The following is a 17,187-nucleotide window of genomic DNA, read 5'->3' on the forward strand; positions in this document are numbered from 1 at the left end:
GTTCTGTTCGGAGATCCCGGAGATCAATGGGACAGAGCCTTCCGTGGCAATTGCCTTTTTTGAGTGGTCAGACAGAGGGGCCAGGTCTGAAGAGTCTGACAGTTTGCTGCCAAAATCCTTCCCTTTTTAAAGGGATTTACTCAGTTTTGGGTCTCTGCAGACCTCCTCTGGTTCTTTGTGATCAGTTGTGGGGTGTCGGCTGATGTGGGTCCGGGCGATACCTCCTAGCTGCCGGACCTTGACGCAGGCTCCTGCTTGACGTGAGAGACTCCATTTTGTTCTCTACAACTTTCTTCAACTTCAAGGCTTGTTTACGCACTATTCCTTCTGCTCCATTCATTCTTTCCTATTCACCCTCTGCCTGGTTCACTCCTACTTCCATAAACTCCAGATTAAGCCCTGGTGTCGTCCAGGCACATATAGCTGCTTACACCCTGCCAACAATGCTACCAAGTCTGGGAAAAGGGGAAGGGGCTAGAACAGTCAGAGCAACAGAAGAGATGGACAAGAGACATCAAGGAAAAGGACGAAGGACTGGCAGAGTGTAGGTATGATCAGAGACAGAAAGAGTTGTCCAGGAAGTATACATGATTTCAAAGCCGGTTTAAAAGGAAAAAATCACGATGCCTCTGGCAAAGACCTGTCACTTGGAAGATTGAATCAAGTTCTGCTTGATGGGTTGGTTGGTTTTCAAAGTAAATTGGGACACAGAGGAAGGATGATGAACTTGCTTTGAGATACGTCATGCTTAAGGTGATGACAAGACACCCAGTGGAAATATGTGGCTTTGACAGTTGGAATTATGTGAAAAAGTTACAGTTTGGTGGTCGTGAGCATCAGATGTATGGTTCGATTTGCATCTACTGTGCTTTATCGTATGTCAGAACACCTGCCATGCTACTTCCCTGAGTGGGACCGGATGAATGTTACTAAAATAATGTGAAAACACTACGGTTAATTCCACACCTGTGATTTTACAGCACTGATCCAAAGCAAGGATTTTCTAGTTTTGCTTTGTGTAAAGACTACTTCTCAGTATAAAATCTAAATCCCTACCCCTGAAAACTTTAAAAGCTAGTCTCCTTAGGTTTTCCAAACAAAACAAAAATAATGCTTATGACACAAAATTATTATCAGTGTAAATGAATCAAAAGTAGACATTATATTTCTCTAGAGATTCACTTGGATTTAAAGAGAAGGATGCTTGGCCAAAAAGTTTTGTGTTTTGCTGAACACAACCACAGAAACACTGGAAGATGTCTGGCCAGGCACTAAATGGATCTGAGCTTGGCCATCCGGGCAGAAGCTGTAGTTCTTGGTGCCTTTTTCTCACTCTACTGGGAAGCCACATGGAAGGAAAAGGAGGAGGTGTAACTCAGGTGTGTTCTTAGATCCTCCGTGTCACTGGCTTTTAAGAACCACCCTTCTTAGCCAAAATGTGCACACATGAGACCCAGAAGCCAGACTGTTTACATGGTTCTCCTACCTTACCAGCCCCATGTTAATAGTGCAGGAAGTTTTCTACTTGGTATTTTCTGAACAGTGTTCAGAGTCCATCACTAAAATATATTTCCTAGTAGTCTGTTCTTTTTTATGATTTTTATCTCTCTGTTAAAGTTCTCATTTTGTGCATGTGTTGTTCTCTTGATTTCATCGAATTGTCTTTCTGTGTTTTCTTTTTTCATTTTTTAAAATTTAAATCTGATTAATTAACATATAATGTATTATTGGTTTCAGGGGTAGAGGTCTGTGATTCATCAGTCTTATATAATACCCAGTGCTCATTACAACACATACCCTCCCCAGAGTCCATCACCCAGTTACTCCATCCCTCCACGCCCCTCCCCTCCAGCAACCCTCAGTTTTCTTTCTGTGTTTTCTTATAGTTCACCTGGCTTCCTTAAAACAGATATTTTGAATTAACTTTATCAGGCAAATCACAGGTCTGCATTTCTTTCAGGTCAGTTACAGGAAAGTTATTTTGTTCCTTTGGTGGTATCATGTTTCCTTGATTTTTTTATGTTCTGTGAAGGTTTGCATTGCTGCAAGAAGTATTTGAAGAAGTATTCACCTCCTCCAGGATTTACCGACTGGTTTCAGTAGAGAAATACCTTCCATCAGCCCTGGTAGGGATTCCAAAGCTTTCTCAGACCTTCTATGGATACCCTGCTCCATACTTCTTGCTCCCTCTTGTGGCAGAAGTTTTAATTGCGTGCGCCTTCTCTTGATCTCGCAAAGCCAGGTGCTGACCACCTTCCATTTGCCCTCCCCAGAGGAGTGTTCAAGGCTCAGGTTTGTGTGCTTTCTCCCAATCCCACAGAATCAGCCAGCTTGCTGCATGAGCTCACTAATCCTCAGCAAAGGCTCACTCTTTCTGCCTTCAGGAGTGCACACAAGGAGCTGGCCTCGGACTGGGTGAGACACCAGAGCACTAGGGGTGTTGGAATGTTCTCAGCATCTCATGGGAGGGTTTCTGAATGGACTCTGTCAGGTGATCAGTATGATCTGCATCCCTTTGATGAAACCCCCAAGAGCCCTATGTGGCATTCTCCTAGCTCCTTCCCATGCCCAGTCTCGCCAGTTGTGCAGTACACCTCAGTGTTCTGGATGGGGCGAGAAAGAAGTGGGTCTGCTTGGCAGCATTCCCATGCAGTTGGGGAAGCCAGGCACTCACTCATATGCTCTCGTTTTCCCTCACGGGAAGAATCACAGCCCTAGAAGGTCTCTCTTAGCACCGAGCTGTGCTGCCTTGTGGACAGGGTGATGTGAGCAAAGTGAAATGTTCTTACCCTCTTCAGTGCATCCAGCTCCGGATCTTTTTGCTCAGTGGTGTGCTGGAACGTCTCCACTGAATTCCCGGACTTTCACAAAGGCTCTCTTGTCTATGTGTGATTGTCTAAACCAGTGTTCTCTGTGGGGAAGACAGTGGAAAACTTTTACTCCACCATGATGATGACGTCACTCCCGCATTCTCTGATTTGAGTTAACTCTCTTCTGTGTGTGTGTGCATGCACGTGCTGGTTGGTGCTCACCACTCAGGTCCCTCTTTTGTGAATGCATGCATTTCCTTATATTTTTAATGGCCTTTTATCTTTTATCTTTTTGTAAGTTTTTTGTGCATCCTGGCGGTCTGCTCTTTTTTAGTTATATGTGTTGCAAATATTGTGGTTTGTCTTAGGACTTTTGAAAGCAGAACTTTTTAATTTAAATATAGTCAAGGTATCTGTCATTTCTTTTGCAGAAGTCTATGTTTTAGGAGGTCTTGCCTAAGATATTTTTTCATAATTGTAGGTCATAAGTATATTTTCCTGCATTTTCTTCTCGAATTGTTGTCTCTCACATTTTAGACCTTAATTCACATAATTATTATCTATATGTAACATGACATAGGAAATAAATTCAATTTCCTTTTTTTTTAATAATCCCTAATCTTCAATATTGGCACTGTCTTCTATCAGATTTTCTGAAATGACTGGCTCTGTTTCCAGGTTCCCTAGTCTTTTTCATTGTCTCTCTTTCCCATCAGGAATTTCATTTGTCTTAAGAACTATAGCTTCATAGTATTTCTCATTTTCATCTTGCCCTTCTTTTCCAGAGGTGACTGACTGTACTATTTTCAACCCTTTGCCTTTCATGTAAACTGCTAGAATCAGCTTTTCAAATTGCATTGAAAAAAATCTCTGTTAAAAATTTTGCTCACATTGCATTAAATCCATACGTTGATTTGGAGAAAAATGACATGCTTCTGATATTACATCTAGTCTTTCTGTCTTATGATCAAGGAAGTGGAGAGTCAGAGAATAGCACAGAAACACCAACTAAGGTTGTTGGACAAGCCACTCCAAATCATGCCTTCATATGCTGGCTGCCGGCTAAAATTTATCCAGATAGAGAACTCTTTCTTAGATACATTTCTTCTCTTTGATATTGATACTGAGTTTTCTTGTCCATCAATATAAATTTCTTCTTTAATTTCCTGAATTTTTTAAAATTTCATTCAAAATAAGAGACTTAGATATCTTCTGGGTTTTTTTCATAGTTACCTTAGATTTTTGTTTCTAGTGAATATGGTGTCTTTTGATTTAACTAACTCCTAACTATTTGTTGCTGGTTTATTAAGTGAAATTGATATTTGACTATTAACCTTGAACTTAGTACCTTGGTAAACACTCTTATTAATTCTAATAATTATTTGCAGATTATTTGGGTTTCCTATGTTGAAATCATGTTATTTGAGAATCATGTTTTGTTCCTTCATTTATAATACTTATAACTTTTATTTCTTTAAATATTTTTTTTGTACTCTTCTAGCTAGGATTCCTAACACCGTGTTGAATGGAAGTGCTGATCCTTGTTTTGTTCCACATTTTAAAACACTTATTTTTAATCTTTCAGTATCAAGTACAAAATGCACAATAGGCTTTCTGTGAATTTATCAGTTCAAGAATGTTCCTCCTATCCTTAATTAGCTAATTTTTCTCTTTTTTTATAATCATAAATGGATTTTTTTACATCTATTGACAATTTTTACATTAAAATTATTTTATATCTATTGACTAATCATTTTACTTTTGTGGGTAAAATATTACACTATTGCTGGTCATTGTTGCTTCAGCAAAAATTTGTACATAATACTTAACATTTTTGTGGGAGCAGAAGACCAAATGGGAAAGACATAGAAACGGGAGAGAGAGAGCATAAGCAGGGGGAGTGGGAGAGGGAGAAGCAGGCTCCCCCGTTGAGCAGGGAGCCCGAAGTGGGCTACGCTCTCTCAAATATCATGTCTGTTTAAAAATATTAATTTTTTAAAGATAGCTTTGACCTCTCCTTTTGTTGTTATGAAGTTCAGAAAAGGGAAGTGCCACAAATAGAAAAGGGCAGCATTTGGAACAGTTTAAAATTTCTGTAAGTGCCAGTGAGGGGCCACAGAAGAGAACATTCCATCCCCCTCCTGCTGCTGCCTTCCTTCCAGGTTTCCATGAAGATCAGATAGAGGAAGCGGCCCCAGGAGAGCTGCAGGACCCACGCACATGTAACCAATTGCTTTTTTGCCTGTAGTAAAGTTCACATTTTGATTGCTTCTCCAGATTATGTTGATCCAAACATATTTTATGCAGTCATCCGGATCTTTCTCTCTGGGTAAGTACAGTTCAACCGTTTTCCTGCATGAGGCCTCTGTAGCATATTCAAAATTTATGAGAGGAGACAGAAGCTTCCTATAGTAAGAAACACACCAAGAAACCCTTGCTAGCAGCTATCCACTCTTGGATAAAAGAGGTGGGGTACCATCTGCATGACAAATGACATTGAAGTTTGAATATTTAAGTTTAGAATAGTTTTCCTTAGATGACCATATTAGATTCATTTGTATTCACTTAGAATCCCATCTTGATGGCAGAAAAAAAAGCCCAGTATGCAACCACAAAGCTCTATCATTTGTATCCATTCTCTCCCCTTTGTTACTAAGGCAGATGGGAGCATAGAAAGGGCTTAAAAGCTTTCTTCTAATATTCCTGGAAGAGCTCCCCCAAGTCATTTGTTCATATTTGTGGGTCTTTTTTGACATGGTCTGTTAATTTCTCCAGTTAGAGAACTCTACCCTTAGATATATTTCTTCCTTTAAATACATTAGTTATACCTTGACATGTTTTAATCAAATTGCTTTCCTATTTACATTAACCAAGAGAAACTAAGTTTGTTTGTTTGGTTTTTTAATGGTGAAAAGTGAAAAGTGGAGGCAGTGAATGGATGAGGTGAAAAATGTGAAATAGAGCTCATCTAGTGTTCCGTCTTGATAACTAGGAGATGCCTAAGTGCTATGTACAGAAAGAATCTGAAGCTGTGCCCTGAAGTAGTAAGAGACAAGTCCAATACCAAAATCAACAGATCTATTGATTTATCAGTAGATGTAGTGGATATTACATTGGTGCAAGAAGGGAGTGACAACATGAACTCAGTATTTTCTCTAGATTGAGTAGGTCTGGAGTGTGAGAGAGTCTAAGGGGAGGCCAGCCTGGGTGGGCATTCCTCACTGCAGGGCTCAGAGAGTGGAAGCAGGAAGGTTTCCAGAGAATAACTTGAGAGTAATGGGTACCTGACTGATGAGGAAACCAGAGAAATGGGGAAGGGTGCAGAATGGAATTGGGAGTGTTTCTCAGAATTCAGACTTTTGCTGTATACCCATTCAGTCCCGAAATCCTCCCCAAAGAGATTATCTATCCTTAGAACTCTTCTTGCTCTCTGTGCGTTTTGCATGTGCTCAGGGTTAAGACAAAGATCTGATTGTACAATAGTGATTCTAGCAACAAATGTTAAGCAAAACTTGCAGATAGGTTTTGGTAGAATTAGAGAACAAAAGGACATTTTTAAAACGTTTTAAATAGACTGGGATTTAGGAAGTACCAAATTCTGGAAAATCTCTTTGTGCTTCACTTTGCTGTCTAAGTTTGTATTAGCCTTCCACCATTGCATAACAGATTGCCACAAATTAAAACAGCAGTTTAAAACAACACACATTTATTATCTCGCATTTCTGTAGGTCAGAAGGCCAAGCAAACTCAGCTTGGTTTTCTGCTTAGCGTCTCCAAACGCTGAGATCAAGTTATCTGCTTGGCTGAGCTGTTATCAGGAGAATCTGGGGAATCATTCATTTCCAAACTCATTCAGGTTTGTAGTAGAATCCAGTTCTTTGTGGTTTTGGAACTGAGGTCTATGTTTCCTTGCTGGCTGTTGGATAGGATCTGTTCTCCGTTTAGAGGCCTCCTGCTTTCCTTGTCACATGGTATCCTCCAACGCAGCCATGGTGCTTCCAATCCTTCTAGTACTTAAATCCCTCTGATTTCTCCTTCTGCCATTAGGCAGAGAAAATCTCTGCTTTTAAGATCTTACGTGATTAGATTGAGCTCACGGAGACAATGCAGAAAACTCCCTATGTTAAGGTCAACTGATTAGTAACCTTAATTACATTTGCAAAGGTTCTTTGGCCTTGCTATATAATATATCATATTGACAGGTGTGGTAGCTTATAATATAAAGAGTTCTAGGAATTAGGATGGAGATCTTGTGGCAATATTTTCAAAATTCTACCCATCATGATTAAATGCTCACTGCAGGGTGATATTGTTTTCATTAAAATAAGTTCTGGGTCAGTGGTGCATCTTATCTGTGATCTCCATAAAAGCCTCCCCTCTGTCTGACCCTCAAAAATATTTCCCATGTAGCACAACTAAGTGGACGGCACCAAATCTTAAATGTATTGATAACTGTTGATGGCTAAAATCATCTGGATTGTTGAGAATTCTCAAGAGAGTTGTCTTGAAAAATCGAAATCTACTCCTATATTTTTGGTTTGTCCTATGTTTGTTTTATTGTTTTTATTTACTTTTTTTTTAAAGATTTTATTTATTTATTTGACAGAGAAAGACACAGCGAGAGAGGGAACACAAACGGGGAGTGGGAGAGGGAGAAGCAGACTTCCTGCTGAGCAGGGAGCCCGATGCGGGACTCGATCCCGGGACTCCAGGATCATGACCTGAGCCGAAGGCAGTCGCTTAACCAACTGAGCCACCCAGGCGCCCTACTTTTTAAAAACATTTTTATTTAGGAGAGTTTCATCATCTGTAGATTAAACATATTCTTTTTATTTCCCACTCACATTAAATTTCACAGGGAAGTCATCAGCCCCTGTGGAAAAATGTCACTTCATTTCTTTCTTTTTTTCTTTCTGTTTACACTTCCTCTTGGGTTTCCTAGAAATATGCTATGAGAAAGATTAAAAATAACCTTGTCTACAGAGATTTGAAAGGAAACTAATTCCTTTCCTTTACAAACAGTAGTTTGGGCTGAGAGTGCATGGGAGCAGTCCTTGGGCTAGTCAGAGAAACCCTATTTCCCTTCCTCAGACTAATCTCATCACAGGTGGAGAACATGGGTTTTGAAAGTAGATCCCCTTATTTTATCTTTTTTGACCTACATGCTGATGTTTTCTCTATCACCTTCAATGTGGCTTTGATACATCTTCTTCATGTTGGGGCACCAAAAAGAGATTGATTGATGTCTCTTAGCCATTTGAGCATCTGATGGCTCCTTAAAGCTGGCTAGGTCCTTTCCAGACAAACATTTGGGTACATATTCTAGATATATAATACGGAATTATACAATGATATTGTTTTCATTCATTCATTCATTAACTCTTTAGTAAGTACTTACCATATGCCAGGCATAGTTCCTGGTTCTGGGAATGGTGCAATAAAGCAAAACAGCAACTTCATTCCCATGGAGCTTACATTTTATTTATTTATTTATTTATAAATATTTTATTTATTTATTTGACAGAGAGAGAGAGAGAGCACAAGCAGGGGAGTGGCAGGCAGAGGCTCCCCACTGAACAAGGAGCCCGACACCCCTGGAATATGACCTGCTGAAGGCAGACACTTTACCAACTAAGCCACACAGGCATCCTGGAGCTTACATTTTAATCATGGGAGCCAGATAATGCATAAACAAATATAATTAAAGCAAGTATCATACAATATATGTTACAACAATAAGTAATATGGGGAAATGTAAAGTAAGACACAGGGCATCAAGGGAGAGCTAGGGGTGGGTGGTGGCTGAAGTTTCTTATTTATTGATTATGATCTGGGAATGCCACACTTATAGGTGACATTTGTGTAGATACCTGAAGGAAGTGAGAACTAAACCTTCTAGATACCTGTTCCAAGCAAAAGAAACAAAAATTGCAACAACCCTGAGGTTGGAGCATGCTTGTCATGGAGGAACAAGGATTCCATGTTGCAAGGAGGCCAGTGTCGCTGGGATGAAAGACACATGAGGGAGAATGAGAGAGATACAAGTAATAGCAGAAGATCAGATCATGTTGGGGCTTGTTGGCTCCTTTCTGAGAGAGAAGAGCAGCGGTAGAAAGTCTGGAGACAAATGACATGATCTGTCTTAAGTTTCGAATCATTGCTGTATCTCCTAAGTGGAAAATAGATGATTTGAGAACAAGAATGGAAGCCAGGCAAGCATTTAAGAAGCCATCTCACAATCCAGCAAGGTGGCTTGGACTAGCGTGGAAGCAGCGGAGGTGCTAAAAAATGTTCAGTTCTGGACATGACTGAAGGTAAAGTTGACGGGACCTGCTATTCGATTGCTTATGGAAGGAGGAGAGCAGGATTAGTTGAAGAGGACTCTAAGGTTTTGGCCTGATCCACTGAAAGAATGGAGCTGCCATTTTCTCTGATGAGGAAGGCTATCGGAGGATCACATTTGGCAGAAGGGAGGGGAAATTGGGAACTTAGTTTGGGACATGTTCATTTCTGGTGGAGGTATCTGTAAGTAGGCCTTTGAATACATGAGTTTGGACCATAAGGGAGAGGCCCAGGTATAAGTGTATGCTTTTAAATAGTCCTAATATAGTTGCCTTCTAAATCAATGAAGCTAAATAAAACCACTTGGAAAGTGAAAGTAGCAGGAAGCCCAAGGACTGAGCCCTGAGAAAGTCCAACACGCAGAAGTGGTCATGATGAGGAGGGACTGTTGAAAGAGACCAAAGTGACCATCTGAGATCATCCACAGGATGGCAAAAACAACTCTGAACCAGTGTGGCCGCTCTCTTTGTTCCACTTACGTTTTCAATACTCCTTCCCCATAAAATGTTGTTTAGAAATTTTATTGAAGCAGTGTCCTGAACTCTGATAAGTCATAAAACTTCTCTGGAACCCATTTAATTATGCAGCAGCTTTAGGAAGTAGGTGCAAATTGGGACCAAGACTCACGAAGGTGCATGCAAAGTTACAACATAATGAATGGAGGGAGCCGGGATTCCAACTCACTCTGAACAATATAAAATTTAGCAAATGCTTAATATGTTCCAGGCCCTGAGCAGGTATTATTTTTATTAGTTCCCATAACAACCCAATAAGGTAGATCCTAATATCACTTGGATAAGGAACCTGAGGCTCAGAGAGATTAATTACCTAAGCCAAGGCTCACAGTTAATAAATACCAAAGCTGAGATTAAATTCTCTATCTGCCTGAAAAAGAGCCCTCTCCCCCAACAGCTACAGCATGTTCTAATCTTATGATCAGAATCCTTCCTTCGCTCTCCCCTGGCTCTGCTTTCCGTGCCTCATGTTTCCAGAGTGATGTCACCCCCACTGCAAAGGCCACTCTGACATTCATGCAGTGGAAACCATACAACTGCTGAACAAACCAACCTGCAAAGAAAACAACCCAGCTCCTTATAGCCTTTCTTACCTCAAGGAAGTATTGGAAAAAGGGCATGAACAGCAAGCTGAGCAGTCTGGCTACAGCTTTTGTATGTGTGTGATGTTTCCCTTCTCTTGAGCAAAATGACTTTTAGAATTATAGGAAGAAGGCGAGACATCAACGTAAGCCTGTTATTTAAACTGTTCACAACAGGGACTGTGGCTCATTCCTGGAAATAAGAGGAAAAAAGACTCTATTCCTTAGTAAAAGTGCAAATCCACATGCGGGGGTCTTGGGAAAATGAAAATAGAAAACTACAAGTTTGGGGCGCCTGGGGGGCTCAGTCGGTTAAGCATCTGCCTTCGGCTCAGGTCATGATTCCGGAGTCCTGGGATTGAGCCCTGCATCGGGCTCCCTGCTCAGCCGGAGTCTGCTTCTCCCTCTCCCGCTGTGCCTCCCCCCGCTTGTGCGCACACGTGCGCTCTCTCTCTGTCAAAGAAATACAATCTTAAAAAAAACATATTACAAGTTTGGGATTTATGTTCTGGTTTCCCCATTTTCTAACAATGTGGTCCTGGAGCCTTAACAGCTTTGAGTCTTTGTTTATCTGTAAAAGGGGTTTTAAAAACCTGCCTTCATCTACTCAAAAGAGGTCAAATAAGAACATGAATGTGCAGGGGTTTTATAGACTAATGCCTTGGAAGTACAACTAGAATGTGTTCTTGGTCCTATTGTTTTTGTCTTATTATGGAGTCACCCACATAGTCTCTGGAATTGTTCAAGACTCTATAACAAATGTGACAGGGAAATGAGTAAAATAGTTGGAGGTAGAGGTAGGGGGACTCAGACACAAAAAGACAAAGAAATGGAATCAGGGAGACAGAAGAAGAGAAGAAGGGAGGAAAACCCACTTCATCTGAGCAAGACTCAGAGCCTCAATTCAGTCCATCTCCACGTCCCTCTGGTAACCTGTAGGGTTGTACTATGTTCTCTTTATTGCTGCCCTCGTTATCAATACCTGCCATCAAGAACATATTTGACAAAGGTGTTCCCACAAAGTCAGGTAGTGTTTAAAACTGATAGTTCAGCATGACAACTGTTAAAGCTATTTCAAGGAAGGGCAAAGGTGTGTGTGTGTGTGTGTGTGTGTTTACTTTCAAAGCTCTGTTTGCAGAGTTAAAGGTATCAGGTTATCAGGGTTGAGATTAGGTGAAGATTATAACAGAGCCCCTAAATTGCTCCTATTGATCAGCACTGATATCTTTATAAGTGATTTTTTTTTCTAATAAATATGTCATAGGACCAGTGCTAAGGATTCCTCTCTAAATATCCTTTACTTCTCTGGAATAATCCTTCAACTGAGGAAAGGAACAGCTGTATTCTGTGGCCTGTTACAAAATTGAAGTATGCCTAAGTACATATCCTACAAAAATATCCAAAGTCTTTTGCTCTAAAATTACCATTGAAGCTGTGTTTGCTCTCTTACTCACTGTTTCCGTATCAGAAAATATGCTCTTAACTCCTAGCACCCACGCCTTCTCTTTAACTTTTCCTCTGGCTTAGATGGAAGGATAACCCAGCAATGCCTGTGGGGTTGATCTATGAAGGAGTCTCCACAGAGCCCCTGGAGTACTCTGGAGGGAGTGCAGCTCAGAGCACAGTGCTTCATGCCTTTGATGAGTTCTTAGGCATTTGCCATAGCAAGGAAAGTGGTAAGTCGGACACTTTCTTTTTCTTTTTGTTCCTTAACAGGGAGGAAGAACAGAGATGTTTTTACCAATTGATAAGACCAAGTGTAAATTAAAATGTCATGAAGTCTATACTTCTCTAAGTCAACCAGGAGGCTGTGTGCCTGCCAGAAGTTATTGTGTCAAGTCATTTAATATTCTATCTCAGCAGGATATTGGGTTTCATTTCCAAATCTTAAAACATTGCTACATATCCAGCTGTTCCCTGTAATTTTGTTTGGATCCTTAGCCAGTGGCCTCCTTTCTCTAAAATGGGGGAGAGAGCTGGAGTTTGAAGGCTGTGGCATTAAGTTACTAAGTCTGGATATAGCTGGTGATGGGTCTGAGCTCCTCCAATAAAGCCTTTCCCTGTAAAAATGCTGCAACCTCGGGCCATGCCTATTTAGACTAGAAGAAGGGTCTACCAGTTTAGAAGCTTGAAATTGTTCAGTTCCTTGCCTGCTAGCAGCAAGGCAATGTTTAATAGTTGCAAAAGGGCACTTTAGAATACAGAATTTTCAAGATGGGTAAGGAAAAGAAATGACTAGAACTTTGTGTCATAGGGTCCAGTCTCGTCCACAAAAGTCAGTTGTCAAGAACTATGATAGTATTTTTTTTTAAAGATTTTATTTATTTATTCATGAGAGACAGAGAGAGAGAGAGAGAGAAGCAGAGGGAGAAGCAGGCTCCCAAGGAGCAGGGAGCCCGATGCGGGACTCGATCCCAGGACCCTGGGATCATGACCTGAGTTGAAGGCAGACGCTTAACCGTCTGAGCCACCCAAGCGCCCAAGAACTATGATAGTATTAAATACCTAATGGATATCCTATAAATGATCGATCTATCCACATTTTCTATAAATATCTATTGATTTGATTTTTAAAGATGATGTAACATCTTTTTTTTTATTTTTTATTTTTTATTTTTTAAAGATTTTATTTATTTATTTGAGACAGAGAGAATGAGAGAGAGAGAGCACATGAGAGGGGGGAGGGTCAGAGGCAGAAGCAGGCTCCCCGCCGAGCAGGGAGCCCGATGCGGGACTCGATCCCGGGACTCCAGGATCATGACCTGAGCCGAAGGCAGTCGCTTCACCAACTGAGCCACCCAGGCGCCCTGATTTGATTTTTAAACAACTTGACTTCAAGAGCCTATTACGAAAAAGAGTTTGTCATTCTTTATTTTCTTGCCCTTATAAACTCTATTACTTTACTCCTCCTTAGAACTCCCTCCAAACAAAGCACTTAGGAAGCAAAATTTAGCAGAGTATTTAGCAAATCAGTTTAAGGGTTTATGCCTTATGTTTGTAGATATCTCTCATGATGATTAGCAAGATACTTTGCCCCCCCTTGGGTATGCGACAAATATTTATACATGGGCTGATAGATCTAGTTCCAACTCAGTTATCCGAGATGTATTTGCTTCATTTTTCCTTCCCCAGCTCCTATTGGTAGTCAAGAAAATAGTACTTGATATCTGTGAGCAAAAGAGCAAGCAATGTAGAAAATGGACAGTTAGGATGAAAGCAAGTTTTTGCTGCACTGATGTCCAGAAAAGCAGATAGGCTGTCTTATCTTTCCATGTGGAGCTATGACACTGTTCTGGTTTGTTTCTTTCAGCTGACTTTCTGCATAGGATGAGGGAGTACATGCCTCCTTCCCATAAGGACTTTATAGAAGAAATCCAGTCAAGTCCCTCACTGAGAGACCACATCTTGTCCTCTGGAAATAACCAACTTCTGACAGCCTATAATCAGTGTGTGGAGGCCCTGGCGGACCTGCGCAGCTATCACATCACTGTGGTGACCAAATATCTCATCACAGCGGCTACCAAAGCAAAGGGCAGGAGGCCAAACCCTCTCCCTGGGCCATCTCAAGCCTTAGAAGAGAGGGGCACAGGCGGGACTGTAGTTCTGAGGTTCCTGAAGACCGTCAGGGATAAGACCTTAGAGGCAATTCTCCACCAACGTGATTAAGAGACTGCCTTCTGCCCAACAATGCAAAACCAGCAAACACGGGTTTTCCCTTACCCTCTCCCCCATTGGAGGGCCTGTGGACCCAGCGAATAAGAATGTCTGGAATAATCTGAAGAGGACCTCAGCCTTAGTTATGTTCCTGCTCCTCCTTTGTTGAGAGCTGTTAGTCTTCACAGAGAGGAATTTTCATGGCCAGAGACTTTCCTTTCCCTACCTGATTACTGGTTAATAGCGAACAGGTATGGACACTTCCTCATTCAGAACCCCACAGAGGAGCAAGTTACTCCTATTCTATTTGCAAAGTGATAGAAAAATCAATCTAAATTTCCAAAACCAAATAAAATTGCCTGTAGACAGATCCCTTTGTTGATTTCTTTAAAAAGCAAGTTAAATATTCATGCATTCGTTCATTCAGTTAAAAACTTACTATGTTCCTACTGAACACTGGTTTAGGGATTAGAGCAGAGATTTTTTGTGGCCCCAGTCCAGCCTTCTTCTTCTCCCTGAGTGTGCTGAGTTTGTGACAGGAGGTTGGAAATGCTCCAGTGGTGAAGCGGAGGAAAGAGGAGGCTCGCGTAAGTCTTAGAAGTCACCAGTATAGCAATGAATAGTTAATGATGTGGGAACGGAGGAGGCTCTTCCACATGGTTCATCAATTTGCAAATTCTATTTTAGTTTCCTTCTTTATTTTTAGAAGAATGATTCTTTCTCCTTACACTGAAAGTTTGTATTTGTAAAATGAATTGACCCATTAGAAGTAAATGATCAAAATGGGAATAAATAGTAAATCCACGTGGTTTGTTCACAAATATATGTAACTTTTTATTGATTTATTTTCTATCTTAAGATCTCATTTCATCTGACGGTAGAAAGCTAGAAAACTTTAATCTTGCCAATTTAGAGTAAACTCCATTAATTTAGGCTTGCCTCCCACTATGCACACACACATATATCTGGGACAGTATCTACATTCCTGAGGCCCAATCTAGTATCATGGCCTCAAGAGGAGGTACCTGATCATTGGAGGCAGCCTCTGCCCAAGTTAGCATCTGCTGAGCAATCCCCCTCCCCATATGGGTACTGGTCAAATGGAGCTTGGCAGCTTGTCTCATCCTGTCCAAGAGGCCTTTCAGATTCCTCAGCCCTCAATGTCCTATTATGCCACTTGGAAAACATTTGACTACTTTCCAGGTCCCTCCAGTCCTTAAACCCCACTCTGACTATGTATATAGATAGATAGATAGATAGATAGATAGATAGATAGATAGATAGATAGATGATAGATAGATAGAGAGATAGAGAAAGATTTTAAGAAATTGGCTTATGTCATTATGGAGGCTGGAAATTCCAAAATCTGCAAGGTAGACCAGCAGGCTGGAGACCCGGGAAGCGCCAAGTTGAAAGGTTGACTGCCTTTTGATTTACATGTTCATCTCATCCAAGCAAAACACCCTCACAAAAACATCCAGAATCATGTTTGACCAAATATCTGGGCATCATGGCCCAAGGTGACAGAAAATTAGCCATCACAAGCATCCTTGAGAAGAACCTGATTTAGGATACAGTTATGGTATCTGACACACACTCTCCCCACATCTCTATTAGAAAAGAAGAATCATCCTTTGTAATGATGGAGAGGAGGAACAAAAATGGTGTAGAGTATAGCTACTCCCTAAGAGATGCTACGAAGGGATGCAGCAGTGCATTGGAGGGAAAGCCCGGAATACTGCCCAGAAAAATCTGACTATGTTGATGACTAAAAGCTCTCCATGCTGGGTGATTCATGTAGAATGAAACCACTGTTTCTGTTAATAAAAATATCAACACACTGTTTTGAGGTTGATATTATAGGCCTAATCTTCACCTGGGAAAGGGGACAGGCCTTAAAGTCCTAAACCCTTGTACATGAGGGTCACCTTCACCTATGTTCCCCCACCTAGTCCTGCTGGGGACAAGGGGACACTGAATCCTTTTCATCCTGTGCCCATGTACAGCTAGGATTTGATTAGTAATTTTTAGAAGACTTTAGTAAAGACTCAGGGACGATTTCAAAAGAAAGCAAACAAAAACCATAAAGGAATACCAGTTAGATGGTGTGGGTAATATTCAGTGTTTGTTCTGTGGGGCACACAGGCCCTACACTTTCCTCATTCCTAGGCCGCATCATGCAGGTGAGCAGGATCCCCCAAATTCTCAGCTTACAGAGCGTCAAGCCAAGACAGTGAGGCTCAGAGGCTGAGTTTCTCCTCCCCCGTTGTTAGTCTGAAATTTGTTTTTTGTTGTCTCAATACAATCTATATAGGGTTAAAATCAAATAAAACTAAACACCAATGATAAGAAATGCTTGAAACCTGTGAGATCCTATCCGATTTAAGATCTGGGATATAAAACTTGTGGGACCTACAAGCCAATTATTCCTTTCACAACAATGAATTTCACCCACCAAATTCTGACTTGCATTTTCTTACGCACAGATGTCCTATTTGCTTTGCTAATGGAAGAAATGCTCTCCTCTTTCTTTGTTCACATAACAGTAAACTTAATAAAGAAGTCGGATATTATTGCTTTCTGGAATGCAATCGCTAGTTAATTTTTGCAGTTTAGCATCTGCTTCCCAGTAACATTAAAAAACTGAGTTCTTGAATGTTAAGCATCATCAAAAATAAATGATTTTTTTTTTTTTTGCAAAGTAATGTCCTTTGTAAACTCACAAATCTATTGGCCCACATGGTTTTTGGCAGCTGTAGATTTCAAACCAAACTCGATTATGGTATTTGTTTTTAATTATCCACAAATAGTTTTTTTTTTAAGGTATCAATCAGAATTTGGCCTCATGGTACATTGGGAGCCATTTGCAGTGACGTCTTAGACCCCACTCTGACCCCTCACAGGTCACATCCTTCTTCAAAAGGCAAGGGGTCCTGGGGCCAGTACAACTCGCTTTTAGGATGATCAGCTTTTTAAAGAACCAGTCAGGGGCACAGCCATAGTAGACAAAATAACAATAATGATAATAATTAATAGTAATAAAAAGTAATTATGTACATAAGTGTTAATAATTTGTCACTAAAATATGAGAAATAAGCATCCATTTGAAATTATATTACCATATTTGGCATTATTTATTTCTCTCTCACATAAATGTTATTATTTAAACAAAACAATTGGCTAATTAACAGTGGCAGTAAATAGTAATTAATAAGACTAAACAAATACTATGTAATTACTTTCATTTTAATTATCTAAACTTTTCAAAAGAGTTCTGGAAACGTG

General features: G+C 40.5%; 1 protein-coding gene across 1 annotated transcript in view; it reads left to right on the forward strand.

Annotated features, from left to right (window-relative positions):
* The window catches only part of IDO2 (indoleamine 2,3-dioxygenase 2), a 57,754-nt gene extending 43,029 nt beyond the window's left edge, over nt 1–14,725 (forward strand). Inside the window, exons 8-10 of the mRNA XM_081809424.1 lie at nt 5,088–5,139; nt 11,776–11,924; nt 13,559–14,725. Of these exons, the coding sequence (XP_081665550.1) occupies nt 5,088–5,139; nt 11,776–11,924; nt 13,559–13,914 (557 nt within the window). The 3' untranslated portion in view covers nt 13,915–14,725. The remainder of the gene's footprint in view (nt 1–5,087; nt 5,140–11,775; nt 11,925–13,558) is intronic.
* The last annotated feature ends 2,462 nt before the right edge of the window (nt 14,726–17,187 follow it).

Source organism: Leptonychotes weddellii, chromosome 2, assembly GCF_054177405.1.
Source record: "Leptonychotes weddellii isolate Sample4059 chromosome 2, ASM5417740v2, whole genome shotgun sequence".
Taxonomy (NCBI): domain Eukaryota; kingdom Metazoa; phylum Chordata; class Mammalia; order Carnivora; family Phocidae; genus Leptonychotes; species Leptonychotes weddellii.